Source organism: Echinops telfairi, unplaced genomic scaffold (assembly GCF_000313985.2).
Source record: "Echinops telfairi isolate 266 unplaced genomic scaffold, ASM31398v2 ScPeMD7_70;HRSCAF=299, whole genome shotgun sequence".
In the NCBI taxonomy this organism is placed as follows: Eukaryota; Metazoa; Chordata; class Mammalia; order Afrosoricida; family Tenrecidae; genus Echinops; species Echinops telfairi.
Genome location: NW_022103968.1, coordinates 10,466,050 through 10,480,728, shown reverse-complemented (window position 1 = coordinate 10,480,728; position 14,679 = coordinate 10,466,050). Strand labels below are relative to the sequence as shown.

The following is a 14,679-nucleotide window of genomic DNA, read 5'->3' as shown; positions in this document are numbered from 1 at the left end:
CCCCCATAATCTTAAATATATTTACATATGTACATGTCTGTATTTAGGCAGAACCCCTTATTTTAAAGGAAGGGGACCCCCAGGACTCCTGCTTCTGGAGCTTGCCCTGAGAGATGGGTCCACCTGGGAACTGCAAGCAACTTACGTGGGAATGTTAGCTGCCCCCACGTGACACACACAGGGTCCCAGTGCTTGCGTCTGGAGAGAGACTGGCGGCTCCTGGGCGTACTATTAGTCCACTGATAGCGTAGCTGTTAATGAGCCAAGATCTTCCCACGATGCTTTCAAAAGGTGAAATGGAACATGCGTGGACATCAGCGTGTGTGTGTGTGTGTGTGTGTGTGTAGGCGTAGTACAGATGCCTGAAAGGTCTGCACAAACAGCCTTGGCCAAAACGCAGCGTCTAGTCCACCTCACTATAGAGGCCCATCTCCTCCACTAGCTTCCCTACTCCCACCCCATGGGCCTCAAAGCAGGGCTGGCTCCCCAAGGCCACACCCCAACCTCCAGCCTCACCATCCAAGAAGGAACATGCTGTCCTTGCAGGATATGGCTTGCTTAAGGATCAGGCTCTGTGGTCAGGGACCTGGCCTTCGATCCTATGTTTTGCTCACATACCAGCTGTGGGACCTTGGACCAGTGTCTGGATCCTTCGGAGCCTATTTCTGCATCTGTGAGCTGGGGGAGTGATAATCGTGAACCTGCCCCGAGAGGACCGAGGGAGATGCTCCCTCGGTGTTCCAGAAATGGCAGCGATGAGGACAACAGTTGTCACCTGAGGTGGGGGATTGGGGGTGGTGGTGGAAGCAGCTGGTCCTGGGCATGCCATGCTGGGCAGAGGGTGGGGCACCCAGAACAGAGTGAGTGTGGGGCTGGAGTTCCAGGGGTGGCCCTTGGAGAGATTCGGTCCTGTGGGTTGTGGAGACCAGGAGTGCAAGACCCCCTTGGGGACAGACCCTGGCCCGGAGGAGGATGCAGAGTAGACGAGCAGAGATAGGAGTTCTTGGACCAGCAGAGAGGTGGGGTGGTTGGGGAGACACAGGGTAAGATTGCCCTGTGTGAATGCCCCATCTGTGAAATGGGGACAAGCTGGTGTGATACGGGAAAGCTGTGTCCTTCCTATGGAGAGTCTAGAGTTTATATGGTTCAAGTACACACACACACACCAACACACACACACCACCACCACCACCACCACCACCACCACCCACGCCCTGGGCCTGCTGAGGAGAGAGGCACCCTTCTGAGCCCTGGCCCTGGCTCTGTGTGGGCCTCAGTTTTCCCCTCTGTGAAGTGAGCGGGTTGGGTGAGGCCTGAAGGGTCCTGCCAAGGGGAGTCTTATGTGCCCCACCCCCACCTCCTCTCGCTCCATCTCAGTCTCACGTCCAGAATCTCGGGGGAATCAGTACCTGTGCTTCCAGAAGGTTCTGAGAGTGACACCTACATTGCTACTGAGGAGCCTGCATTGGGGGGGTCGGGATAGCCTTTCAGGGGCCTGCCGTCATGCCCAGTCCCTGTGTGTCTGCAGGGACACCTGTCATTTCCAGGCTGACATCTCGAAACAACAGACAGATCCACGGAGGTGCTCTGGGAATGAGATGGCACGCATCCAGAGTTTCTCCCGCCCTCCTGTCAGGATGCTTGCTGCTAATGGGACAGCAGGGCTGGAGGAGCAGGTGCAGCCGCTGAGACAGCCAGTCCCGGAGGTCACCTTGGGGCCGGATGACTCAGGCCTCATGGCTCTGACTCACTCAGGGCAGCCTTGGGTGCTGACGGCCACCCTGTGGATGAGCCCTCTCCCCGAGCAGCACTCCAGCCTCCAGGCCTTTGCCCACACAATGTCTCCTCCACCTGCGTAAACCCCAGCTGCCCTTCAAGCCCTTGCTCTGTCTAACCTCTGCCAGGCTCTCTCCCAAGCTCGTGTCTCCTGTGCCCCCTCACCTGTCACTGCCAAGGCCAAACTCGATTATTTCAGATAAGGCCGGCTGGCCTGCCCACCCTGGGCACCTGGAGGGTCAGGCCTCTTGGGGGTGCCTTGTACTGGGGGCACCCTCATGGCGAGGCTCAATGGCGCCACCTGGTGCACAGACTCCAGGCTCTTGCAGAGTGCCCTGCAGCTGCAGAGCTGGGGCGGCTAGCTGTCTACTTGGAGCTTCCAGTCCTCTCTCTGAAAAGCCACGGAGTGGGCACTGAGCAGAAGTGGGTGACCCAACAAGTGTGGGGTCAAAGCAGGCTTCAAAACCAAGCCAAGCTCACTGCCATCTGGTCGATGCCAACTCATGGCGACCCTGTAGGATGGGGTAGAACTGTCCCCTGGTGGCTTCAGAGCCTGTAACTCCTCACAGCAGCAGACAGCCTCCTCTTTCTCCTCAAGAGCAGCTGGTGGTTTCGAACTGCTGACCTTGTGAAACTACTATGTCACCAGAGCAGGCTCACTTGTGCTTATTTCCCATGCACATTTGAAGTGAACTATTTCTCGTGAGTTTCAAGTAAGCACAAGTAAATCTCTGCTTACCTTTCTTATTTCAAGACTGCTAAATCTTTAGTGGAGGAGACAGCCTCATCTTTATCCCACAGGTTGACTGGTGGTTTGGAAATGCTGACCAATCGTAGCCCAATGCTTAAACCCCTGTGCCACCAGTTGCCATGCGTGGGAACAGACTCGATGGTGGTGATTTGAGGCCCGGGTACCATGCCAATTGGGTATTCTACCCCCCTAGAGACTGAGCTGGGGCTGGTGAGGCCGTGCTTCCTGATGGAGCACTGAGTAAAGCATCATGGGGCAGCTGAACCTGAGAAAGGCCCCTCCCCATCTGTCCCCTGCCTGAAAGGCGCTGGCTCACCCCTGCCCCGGGCTGGGCCCAGAGGAAGGGCCTCTGTGAATCTGCCAGTCACCCCAGACATGCTGCTGTACACCCTGTCAACCTGGCCCTGCCTCCCCACAGCCCCTGCTGCAAAGGACACAGAGCTGTCCATCCGAAGGGGTCACTTAGGCGGTGAGGATACATCTGCCTGTCCCACCTCACAGCCATGCCCCCCACTTCCCCGGGACCTGAAGGGGTACATGGCTGGAATCGCAGGGAATTCTCACGCCTGCACAGGATTCAGCCCAGCTCCCAGCAGCTGGGCTCCCAGCCTGGCTCAGAACCCAGAGCCACCCCGCACCCCTGCCCACAGCTCCTGTCTGGAGACTGGGCCCACCCCTTCTTCTTAATGGCCTCTTTGAAACAGACTCCCCTGAACTGGCGGAAGAGCTGGTGAAGCAGTGTTTCATCACTCTGCTGCTAGCCAAAAGGTCAGTGGTTCAAACCCATAAGCTCCTTGGAGGAAAAAGGCGAGGCTGTCCGCTTTCCTAAAGAGCCCAGCCTTGACCCTATGACGCAGTTCCGTTCTGCCCCACAGGGTGGCTGTGCAACTGTCGGGACCCCTGGGGTGGGGGTGGGGGTGGCGATTGTTGGGTTATGTGTTGGACTCCTAACCATAAAGTCAGTAGTTTAAACCCACCAGCCACTCCTCAGGGGAAAGATGAGACTTTCAGTTCCTGTAAAGATGGACAGTCTCAGAAACCCCAAAGCTCCCGTCTCTGTCCTGTAGGGTTGCAGGGAGTCAGAATCGACTCGATGGCAGTGGGCTGGGGAGGAGAGGGCCCGGCGAACGGCAGTGTGCCCCGGCTGGCTGCCCTCCTGGCAGGCCTGGGCTTTCGCTCCAGATGTAAACCAGCCAGCAGTGTCTTGTTCCTTATGGTTGGCAACGACGGAGGTGTCGTACCCTGGAGGAGCTTGAAAGGGTTTGGAGCCACTTAATCACTTCATGTCACGCCAGAGACTGGTCTTTAACCAAGGGCCCCGGAGCCAAACCCATGACCAGCTGCTCATCAACCCCCTCATTAGGGCCTGGACTCGCGGCAGTGTCCCCAGAGCCCGCTGCCAGCCTGAGTCCGGAAAGTGGTGTGATTTCACACACACAGCTGGTCCCCCCCAGGCCCTGGCCAGCTCCTCCCTTCCGCTTAGGAGTCAGCCGAGTCCAAGCTGGCCAGCTGGCTGTCCTTGCCCTCAGGTGGGTGGGCAGTCTGAAGCCAAATTCTACCTTCCTTCTGACCCCATCCTGCTTGAAGCCTGTCTCAGATGACCCCACCCATAACTGCCCTACCAGCCCTGAGCCTGAGTCCTGGGCCCAAGCTGCGTCCTCTTCCACAGAGGCCGGCGGGGCCTCTTGCAGTCTTGGTTTGCAGGCTGAGCTCTACATACCCCAAGGGGGCTTCTAGCAGTTGGGGGGCCACAGATGGAGGGGAACAAGGGTGGGTCATACCCCGACCACCTCCAGCCAGAACACTCACAACCTGGCCTGTGAGACCCCCTCTCTGCCTGTGACTGGCTTCCTGGCTTTGGAAACGTTACTTAACTTCTCTGAGCCTTTGTTTCTATATCCGAGAAATGGGCGGCATAGTAGTACACACACACACACACAGTCCGAGGGACAGGAGCCTGAAATGCTGCAGAAAAGCACTTAGCACCCTGTGTGAGCAGAGTCCACCTTGACCATGTGTAAGCCATTGCTATCACTTGCATCATTCTTAAGTTGAATCTATGTGATGAGCCATTGAGTCGATCTAACTTATAGTGACCCCATAGGGCAGAGGAGAATGGCCCTATAGGGTTTTCTAGCCTGTAACTTTTACAAGAGGGGCCCTGGTGGCGAAGTGGTTATGCGTTGGGCTGCAATCTGCAAGGTCTGCAGTTCGAAACCACCAGCCGCTCCACGGGAGAAAGGCAGAGCTCTCTACCCTTGTAAACAGTTACATTCTCGGAAACCCCCAGGAGCAATTCTGCCCTGTGCTACAGGGTTGCTATGAGTCGGCATTGACTCTGTGGTGGTGAATCTGTTTGGAATCTTTATAGGGGCAGATTGCCAGTTCTTGCTCCTGTAGAGCCTCTAGGTGGGTTCAAACCATCAACCTTGTGGTTAGAATGGAGCGCTGGCCTATTGTTTCAACAGAGCTGGCTCCATATTGGATATGGGTTGTTGATGTTACCCGCTGCGCTGGGGCGATTCCAACCCACAGCGACCCTGGGAGACCAGAGTAGAACTGCTCGCTAGGGTTTCGGGGACAGAAACTTCATGGGAGCAGACAGCCTCATCTCTCTCAGGGTGGCATGTGGGTTGACAGCCACCCTTGCGTGGTGTGTGTCCACCCATCTGTGCAGCCACGGTGGCAATCCTTCTCCTCTGGGGTCCTCTCTTTCACTGACCCTCTACTCGACCAAGTGTGATGTCCTTCTCCAGGGACCAGCCTTTCAAGAACGCGCCCAAAGCACTTACGACGAAGCCTCACCCCTCACTTCCAAGAAGCATTCTGCCTGGTCTTCTTCCAGGTCAGGCTGGCCGTCCTTCTGGCCGCAGCGCTGCACTCGGTACTCTTCAGCACCACCCTCCTTTGAAGGGCTCACTTCTCCTTCGGTCTTCCTGGTTCTTCGTCCAGCTTGGGCCTGCATCTGAGGCATTGAAACACCAAGCCTTCATCCAGGGCGTCTCAGTCCTCAAAGTGGCCTCTTTACTTTTGTTACTCTCTTTTTAAATTTTTTTCTTTATATTATTAATACTATTTTCTTTTAAATCATTTTATTGGGAGCTCATACAGCTCTTATCACAATCTAGACATACATCCATTGTGTCAAGCACATTTTCACATTAGTTGCCATCGTCATTTTCAAAATATTTTCTTTCTACTTGACCCCTTGGTATCAGCTCCTCCTTTTTTTACTTCCCTCCACCCCTCCCTCACGAACCCTTGGTAATTTATGAATTATTATCAGTGGCCTCTTTGCTTTGTAATGACTTGTAAAGCATCTTTTGCAGCAGATTCACTGAATGCTGTGTGTCATCTGATTTCCTGATGGCAGCTTCCGTGGGTGTGCATTGTAGATTCAAGTGGAATGAGATCCCTGATAACTTCAGTGTTTGCTGCATCTCCCGGGATGTTGCTCATTGGTCTCGTTGTGAGGATTTTTGTCTTCTTTACATTGAAGTGTAATCCATATTGAAGGCTGTCGTCTTGGATCTTCATCAGTAAAAGCTTCAAGTCTTCTACATGTTCGACGAGCAAGGCTATGTCACCCAGCCCTCCTGACACATTGGTCTTCTTGTCATCCAGCTTCTTAGATCGCGTGTTTGTTCAGCACACGGGTGGGGGTGGCACGCATGTGGTGAAAGGACAGGACCCTGCTGCCCTCTCTGTGTGATTTGAACCTGTACACCGACCCCTTGTTTTGCTCCAATAACTGCCTCGTGATCTGTGCACAAGTCCCACGTGAGCACAATTAATACCTGGCCTTTTCGCTGTTATCCATGATTGACGATGATCCACAGTTGAATGTATTTGTCTGGGCAATGAAACACAGGGAAACATGTCTCTGATACTCTCCACTTTGGGCTAAGATCCATCTGCCGGCAGCAGTGATAGCCCTCATGCTTCATCCCCCGCTGAAGCCATGTGAATTAGGGCATTTCCCTGTTGATGTGGGCCTACAACCATTGTTGAACCATCTTCAGCAAAGGGTCTAGAGCAGTAGTTCTTAACCTTCCTCATGCCTCGACCCTTTAATACAGTTCCTCACATTGTGGTGACTCCTCCCCAACCATAACATTATTTTTGTTGCTACTTCCTAACTGTCATTTTGCTACTGTTATGAATTGGGCAACCTCTGTGAAAGGGTCGTTCGACCCACAGGTTGAGAACTGCTGGTCTAGAGATAAACTTTATGGACTCCCTGCCTGTGAGTCCATTTCAACGCGTAATGACCCTAAAGGGCAGATATGAAACCACTCCTGCACGTTTCTGAGACTGTAACTCTTCACAGGGGTGGGAAGCCGCCCCTTTCTCCCAAGGAGCCACGGACCTTGTGGTGAGCAACCCAGCAGCCCACTGCGGCATCAGGGCCCCTTTTTACTAGGAGGGGATCGTTCAAGTCTTAATAAAAGGGTTGAAAGCCATCCAGGTTCAGTTGCCCATTGTCCACATCATCAATAGAGCAGAGAGGAGAAATAACTTCTCTGCTTCAGGGGGTGGGGGGACTCGCTGCCACCAAGTCAATTCTGACTCTATACCCTAGAGGGCAGGACTGCTCCTATGAGTTTCGGAGACTGTAACTCTTTACAGGAGGAGAAAGCCTCAGCTTTCTCTCAAGGAGCAGCTGGTAGTCTCGATCTGCCAACCTTGAAGTTAACAGCCCAACTCATATTAGGATGGGCAATTAAAAAACCAGTCGCCTTGAGTCCATTCTGAGTCATGGCAGCCATCTGGGTGCAGAGTGGAACTGTACTCCCCAAGGATTCCTGGCTGTGGTCTTTCAGACACGGATAGCCAGGCCTGTCTTCTGAAGTGCTTTTCGATGAGTTCGAACTGCCAACCTTAGGTTTAGCACTTAACCATTTGACCCAACTGGAAAGTCCTTGTGGGACATCAATCATTCATGTCTTACTAGAGGAAAGTGCTCTGAGGTCAAGGACCATACTAGCTTCATGCCCCCCACTCCCTGCCCCCGCCCTGGGCTGGGCACCAGGCTGGCCCCCATGAGTAAGCTGGGCTTCACAGCAGGAGAAATGAAGGCAGACCCCAGGCAGAGTGTGGCATCTCACCATGCATCCAGGTGGGCAGTGCAGGTCCCTTTTCTAAAGGTCCCAGCAATGACTCTGTCACTCCCTGTGGCCTGTCCACCCAGCTGACCTGCACCGTGCTCAGAGTCACGTTGGAACCCCACAGCTGTCACCAGGTTCAGAGTCACGTTGTGATACAGCTTGTTCATGAACTCACGCAGTGAGCACAGGGCCTGTGCCAGGCCCGGGGCCTTCCAGCCCAAGGCAGCCCGGTCAGCAGCTGTCACTCAGAAGCCTGTGCAGTGTTTGCTGATGGCCTTCAGCCAACTTGACTATTGGATTGTTGCAAAGTGGCCACGAGTCATTGACCCCTCCGAGACTCAGCTGCTAGAATTCCCAAGCCGAGTCCCAAGTTTGGAGGCAAAACACCACTAGATTTCCCAATCCCTGGGGAGTGGCTCCTTCCCGGTACAGGGGAAGAAGTGGCTAGAGGATTTTCAGGGGTAGGGGTGGCAGAGCTTGGGACTTCAGGCTCCCTCTGTAGCCCGGGACTCTTTCTACAGAAGGAGCTCATTGCTGCAGAGAGGGGGGCTCTCCTGCAGTCTCCGTCACCACCTCTGGTCCAGGGGGCCCCGAGGGTCGGGGGAGAAGGGTCAGCAGGCACAGTGGCCTGGGAACCACCTGAAGAATGTCCTGACCCTCCTGTCCAGGACACATGGCTTCTTCCTTCACTGGGGGCAATTGCCATTCTAGCTGCTCCTGTCCCCGAGTGCTGGGGGCTGGGGATCCTCTGTCCCTCTCCAGGGAGGCACTCAGGGGAGACTGGGCGAGAAAGAAGGAGAGCCTGGACTTGGGGCATGAGCATTTAGAACCATAGGGTACCAGAAGTGAGTCCTCGTTGCCTTTCACCCCGGACAGGAGGGCACTCTGTACCCCTGCACAGACACCCTCAGGGGACCCTGCAGACTAACACCACCCTCATACCCCCCTCACATTTCACTAGCTGGGCAGAGCAAACCAACCTTTCAGACGTCAGCATCCTCGGGCAGAGGCACGTCTACACCCCCTCCTCCCAAGCCTACTCTCAGCAATTTTCTCACTTATCCCCATCATTTATGACACACCCACCTCATGGCCCAGCTGGTGAGACAGCCCCACCAACAGTTGGCGGGTAGGGGTGTGTGAATGACTGGGGGCAGGGCAGGTATCAGGGAGGGGGCCTCATAAGGCTCCTCTGGCCTTGCCTGCACAGCTTCACCCCTACGACGGCTGCTCCTGGGTTAAACAAAACAGCATCACCAACCCACCGCCCGTGTGTGGATTCTGACTCAAGACCCACAGGAGGCTCTGATCTTCGTGGACGTATCCCTGTTCCAGAGTCCCTGGTGGGTTCCACCCCCCTCCTATCGCCTCCATGAGCCCGATGGCAGCCACTTTTATTTGAAGCAGCCCCGTTGCAGTAGAATGCATTTTGCTAGACATCAGTCCCATCAGATGTGTTGGGGCTCTTTCCGGGGCTCCAACAAGAGCTTGAAATGTTCACACTGTAATGAACTCCTGCTTGGCGCCCTGCTGGCATAGTGGTTATGTATTGGGCTGCTAACCTCGACAGCAGCAGTTTAAAACCACCAGCCTCTCTGAGGGAGAAAGATGAGGCTTTCTACTCCCTAAAGAGTTACAATGTCAGAAACCCACTGGGGCAGTTCTACCCTGTCCTAAAGGGTTACTATGAATCTAAATCAATTCAGTGGCAATGAATTGGGTGGGGGTTTTGTTTGTTTGTTTGTTTTAGTGAAACTGACCTTTCCAGCTTTGTCAGTCATTGTATGTCTGATGGAGCTCTAGTGGTATAGTGGTTAAGCATTGGGCTGCAATCCACATGGTTGGCAGTTCAAAACCACCAGCAGCTCCAAGGGAGAAAGATTGGGCTTTCTACTCCCACAGGGTTCCTGTCCCAGAAACCCTCAGGGGGTTGATGTGAGTCAGCACGGACTCGATGACAGTGAGTGACTATCAATCTGAGAAGGAGCGGTCACTTGGAAAGGCGCTGTCCAGACAATGAGTTCTAGAATTCTTTCCAACATACCCACTCTGTTTTCTGTGCTTCTTGAGTTTGATGGCTTTGTGCAGCCTGTCGTGGGTCTTAGGAACAATAGTCCGCTTTCATGGAGAACCTGTTTAACAGTGTGAGAAGAAATTAGCACAAGTATTCCTTGGAAACTGGGCTCATCCAGGCGCCCACCAAATAGCCTTCATGCTGGAGGATGCTTCTTTGGCTAGCCGTCTAAGGAACCAATTTTCCCTTCCTCTGTTCCACTCTGAGGGGTTATTAATCAGGTTCATTCCTCTAGGGTAGGGGCCCAACCAGCATTTAGGGTGACACCCTTTCTGTTGGCAGCTGAGCCCATGGCCACCGAGCTCCCTGGCTCCTGGGTGGGACACACAGCTCCTGGATACGCCCACACAGCTTAGCCTGGAAGGGGACAGAAGTGACAGCAGGGGGGTTAGGAAACCAGGGTCTGGCCTCGTGCCTTATGGAAAGGTGGTGCTAATTCCTCAGAGAACCTGCTAGTCCTGCTCTCAGCCTCGCTGAGAGGCCATGGCCGCCGGCCACAGCTGCAGCTAGCAGAGCTGGGATTCAAAGGCAGGCCTCTGTCATCCCAAAGCTCTACTCAGCCCCAACCCCAGCCTTCTGGGGCCAGGCAGGTGTCCCTGGTCACTATAGCCACGCTCAGTGGGAACCTGGCAAGGACATGTCCAGCTCCATACAGCTGGGAGCACCTTTTGGGGCTTTGTCCACAAGCTCAGGGCCAGGACTGTCCCTGTCCATGTTCTACGGTGAGGCTCAGGGAGCCAGGTGGTATCCAGGGGTCACAGCCATCAGTGGCAGAGCTAGGAATCTGACTCTAAGGCCGGGCTCCATCACCCAGCCCAGCCACCTCCCTGACCACTAGTCAGTGCAGCTACAGCCCAGGGCCAGGGGCAGATGGTCAGGAGCATTGTGAGCAGCCACTGGGCCTGCTGGGCACCCCCCTTCCCTCTCCCCACTGACTGCTCCCCTCTGTCTCTAGTCCCCTGTGTTCGTGGCCCAAGTTGACCGAGACCTGGTCTCCCAGACGGAAGAGAAGCTTCTGCGGAGTCCCTGCAAAGAACTCTTCTCCACGTGCGCGCAGTAAGTGCCACTGCCCTGCCGGGACCCCACCGCTTCCTCTGCTGCCCAAGGGCCCAGCTAAGCCCACCAGCTGCTGGTCCACTCCTCAGAGGGTCCCATATCCCTCTGAGAATAAACCATCTGTGTCCCAGGCTGCCCAGAGGGAAGGGAGTGGTGCCCAGGCAGGGGATGAGGGATGTGCAGGTCTGGGACTCCCCCCACCACCTTCAATCCAAATGGGCATCGCCGCTGCAGGGGGTCAAGACCCTCAGCCCCCATCATCACCACCTGTCAGCAGGTGCCTGGTATTTTCCAAGTGAGGGGAGAGGAGGCAGCACCCCCCTCCGCCCTTACTCCTCCAGGAACCCAAAGGTCCTTCCCCATTTCTGGGGTCCTCTCCTGGATGGCAGGCTACCTGCTTCTGCCCAGAGCTCCTGTGGTTTCCACTGCTCTGAAGACCATAACCCCCAATGTGGCCTGTGATGTTGCTTAGGGCCCAGCCCCCTGTATCCCCCTCACCATCTCTCCACCCACCCCTCTACCACAACTAGACTTCCTCAGCCCTCCAAGCTTACCACAGCACCCCCTACCGTCCCTCCTTTGTCAGTCCTCCAAGACCCCCTCCTAATAAATTCCTCCAATTCATCAGACTTCCAGGCCTCCCCCAGTCATCTCCCCCACCATTGGCCCTCCAGCCTCTACCCCAAACCAGTCACCTCATCGGACCCTCCCCAGCTCGGGGGCTGCCCCTCAGAGACACACCCCCCCCTACTCAGCTCTCCCTTCCTGCTGCCACAGGGCCCTTGCACATGGGCCACTCTCTGCCTGGGCCACCTTGCCCATCCTCCCTCCACCCTCCTCTGGGTGCGATACCTCTCCTGCACCCAGTCTCCACCTATTCTTCTCAACTCAACTATGATTCCCTCCTTCCCCCATGTCCACGAGGGTCCCCGGTACGGTGCGTGGGGCCATCTCCCCAGTGCAATGTCAGCACCGGGGCCTAGACCAAACCCTGCCACAGCCTCCCTGTCACTGTGTCGGTTCCGGCCCGAGCCAGCCTGCAGACAGAGTGGAACTGCCCCCGCCCCCCACCCCACCCCAGGTTTCCCAGGCTGCCATCTTTAGAAGAATCCCTGGCCATGTCATGGGCGCATCATTGAACTGCTAGCCACAAGGTCAGCAGTTTAAACCCCCCCAGTAACTCTGCAGGAGAAAGAGAAGGCTGTCTGCTCCTGTAAAGATTTTGAAGTCTCAGAAACCCAAAGAGGCAGTTCTACCCTGTCCTATAGAGCCACTGCGAATGCTTAACCACAGTGCCACCAGGGCTCCTGGGCTGGCACGTGGCCACTGCCATCGAGTCGAATCGGACCTGTATGGCTCAGCTCTGCAGGATGGGGCAGAACCGGCCCTGCGAGTTTCTGAGACTGGCACTCTTTATAGGAGTAGAAAGCTTGGTCTTTTTCCCTCGGAGGGGCTGGTGGATTCAAACTACTGACCTTTCGGTTAGCAGTCCAACACGTAAGCTATACCACAACCAGGACTGCCAGCCAGCATGTAGTAGGCACATAAGGAACGTCTACAGAATGGAGCCCTCTCTCTGACAGCCTCTGACGGGCCGTAGCATCTGCCCAGGGCACCATGTGCTCAAGTCTTCGAGGCTGGACGTGGATAGGCTGGGAGGGGGCCTGCTGGGCATCGTGCTGCCCATCTGCTTCTAGCCCCGGGTTAGAACACGTCACCTGTTTGTCCCATCTGAGCTAGATCCGTCCACGACTACCTTCGGGGGGAGCCCTTTCGAGAGTACCTGGACAGCATGTATTTCGACCGCTTCCTCCAGTGGAAATGGTTAGAAAGGTGAGCCCGGGCCCAGTGCACCTGTCTGTGTGTGAGTGTGAGTGTGTATGGGGTGCAGAGCTTTCGTGTGGGAATCAGGTAAGGCCCATAACCTCCCGTGGCTCCTGTTAGAGCAGCGGTTCTCAACCTTGGGGTCACGACCCTTTGGGGGGGGTCGAACAACCCTTTCACAGGGGTCACCCGATTCTAACAGTAGCAAAATGACAGTGATGAAGTAGCAACGAAAATAATGTTATGGTTGGGGGGTCACCACCACATGAGGCACTGGATGAAAGGGTGGTGGCATTGGGAAGGTGGAGAACCACTGCAAAGTTAGAGAGAATGCACCTCCCCCTCCTCTGATGTCCTGCTGTGTCCATGTGGCATCCAGTCCTGGCTCCTCAGCGTCACTCTCCTTGAGAGTTCTCCCTCTATGAGCTAACAAAGCCCAAGCCCGAGCCTCCACCCTCCTCAACTCACAGTGACCCCCCAAGACCGAGCAGAGCCACCCCGTGGGTGCAGTCTGTCCCTCATGATAGAGCAGATAGCCGCATCCTCTTCCCGCAGAGCGGCTGGTGGTCAAACCACTGCGACTCATCACATACCGCCCACCAGGTCCTTATCAGCCAATAAAACTCAAAACGCACCACCTTCGAGCTGATTCTGACTCACGGCGGCCCTCTAGGACAGAGCGGACCACTTACGTACTGGAGCACACAGCCTCATCTTTCTCCCATGGAGAGGTTGGTGGGTTGGAACCAATGGCCTTTTGGTTAGCAGCCCATTCACAGCCCCCTGGGCCTCCGGGGCTCCTGACCAGCCGATAACAACCTACCCCATTCTTTGAGTCGGCTGCACGACCACCTTTATTTAACCCACTCCTCTGTAGAGGATCGTTGAGGTAGTTTTCCGATTTGAGGCCATCTCCCCTCGGTAGTGACGTCGTGTGTAACAGAACCCTCTGTTCGGCCTGGCTGCAGTGTGCACTTATCTCGCACCAGCTGAGGGGGTCAGAGGAAGAGCAGGTGACCCGGTGAGGTTCCAGAACGGGGGTGGGAGGGACATCATCATCACACCAGCTCTACCAGCAGATCCCACCCCTTGGACCTTTATCTGGGTCAGGTCTCAAGGAGGCCTTGGGACACCGGCTGTCTGTCCTCGAACCCCAGCCCCGCCACTGACCAGCCTGGCCTTGGGCCACTCCCTTCCTCTCTGGAAGCCTTGGCCTGCCTGTCTACAGAATGAGCGAGACCGTGCTATCTCCTGGAGCCAGAGAGAGAGGAAAGGAGGCCCCTTGCAACAACAGTGCTCCTCACATTGCTATTGTTACCCGAGACCGGGCGGTGGGGGCGGATGCCCTCGTCCCTGCAGCTGTGATGGACTCCTGGGCACACACAGCCACGGAGAGTGCCCTGGAGGCCGAGGCATTGCTGTTCACTCCAGTTTTCTCGAGATGGTCATGGGTTGGCCCTGGGTCACACAGTAAGGGACTCACCCAGCCCTCCGTTCGAGGCCTTCACTCTTGGCCACCCGGCTCCCACTTTCGGTAGTTGTGGCCACTGACATCCACTGGACTGGACCGTACCAAGTGTGTGGAATGTGGAAATAGACATTCTCACTCCAAACCCTGACCACGGAGGAGGGAGTTTATCATCCACCCTTTTTAAGGATTATACTTTTAGAGACAGGAGGACAGTCCCTGGCCTGTCATCATGGTTATCACCCACCATCTAGTCGGCCCTGACTCATACCGACCCATGTACAGCAGAGTGGAACACCACCTGGTCCCCATGTACAGCAGAGAACACTGCCCAGTCCTTGCCTGGTGCCAGTGTACAGCAGAGTGGAACGCCACCTGGTCCCCATGTACAAGAGAGTGAAACCCTGCCCGGTCTTGCGCCCTCCTCGCCAGTGCTCCCTGTGGCAGCCACTAGGCCCATCCATCTTATCAAGGGTCTTCGTCTTTTTTTACTGACCCTCTACCGGACGGAGCCTGATGGCCTTTCTAGGACCCAGTCTCTTCTGTTGGTCTCGAGTCATTCTTCCGAGATGGACTTGTTGGTTCTCCAGGGCCTTGCAGTGCTCTTGGCCAGCAGTGTCAG

At 55.5% G+C, this 14,679-nt stretch overlaps 1 protein-coding gene across 2 annotated transcripts in view; it reads left to right on the top strand.

Moving 5' to 3' along the window:
* The window catches only part of GRK5 (G protein-coupled receptor kinase 5), a 230,429-nt gene that overhangs the window by 187,822 nt on the left and 27,928 nt on the right, over window positions 1–14,679 (top strand). For both annotated transcript variants that reach the window (XM_045291305.1, XM_004700901.2), the window contains 2 exons: window positions 10,665–10,765; window positions 12,506–12,598. In XM_045291305.1, coding sequence (XP_045147240.1) covers window positions 10,665–10,765; window positions 12,506–12,598 — 194 coding nt within the window. The remainder of the gene's footprint in view (window positions 1–10,664; window positions 10,766–12,505; window positions 12,599–14,679) is intronic.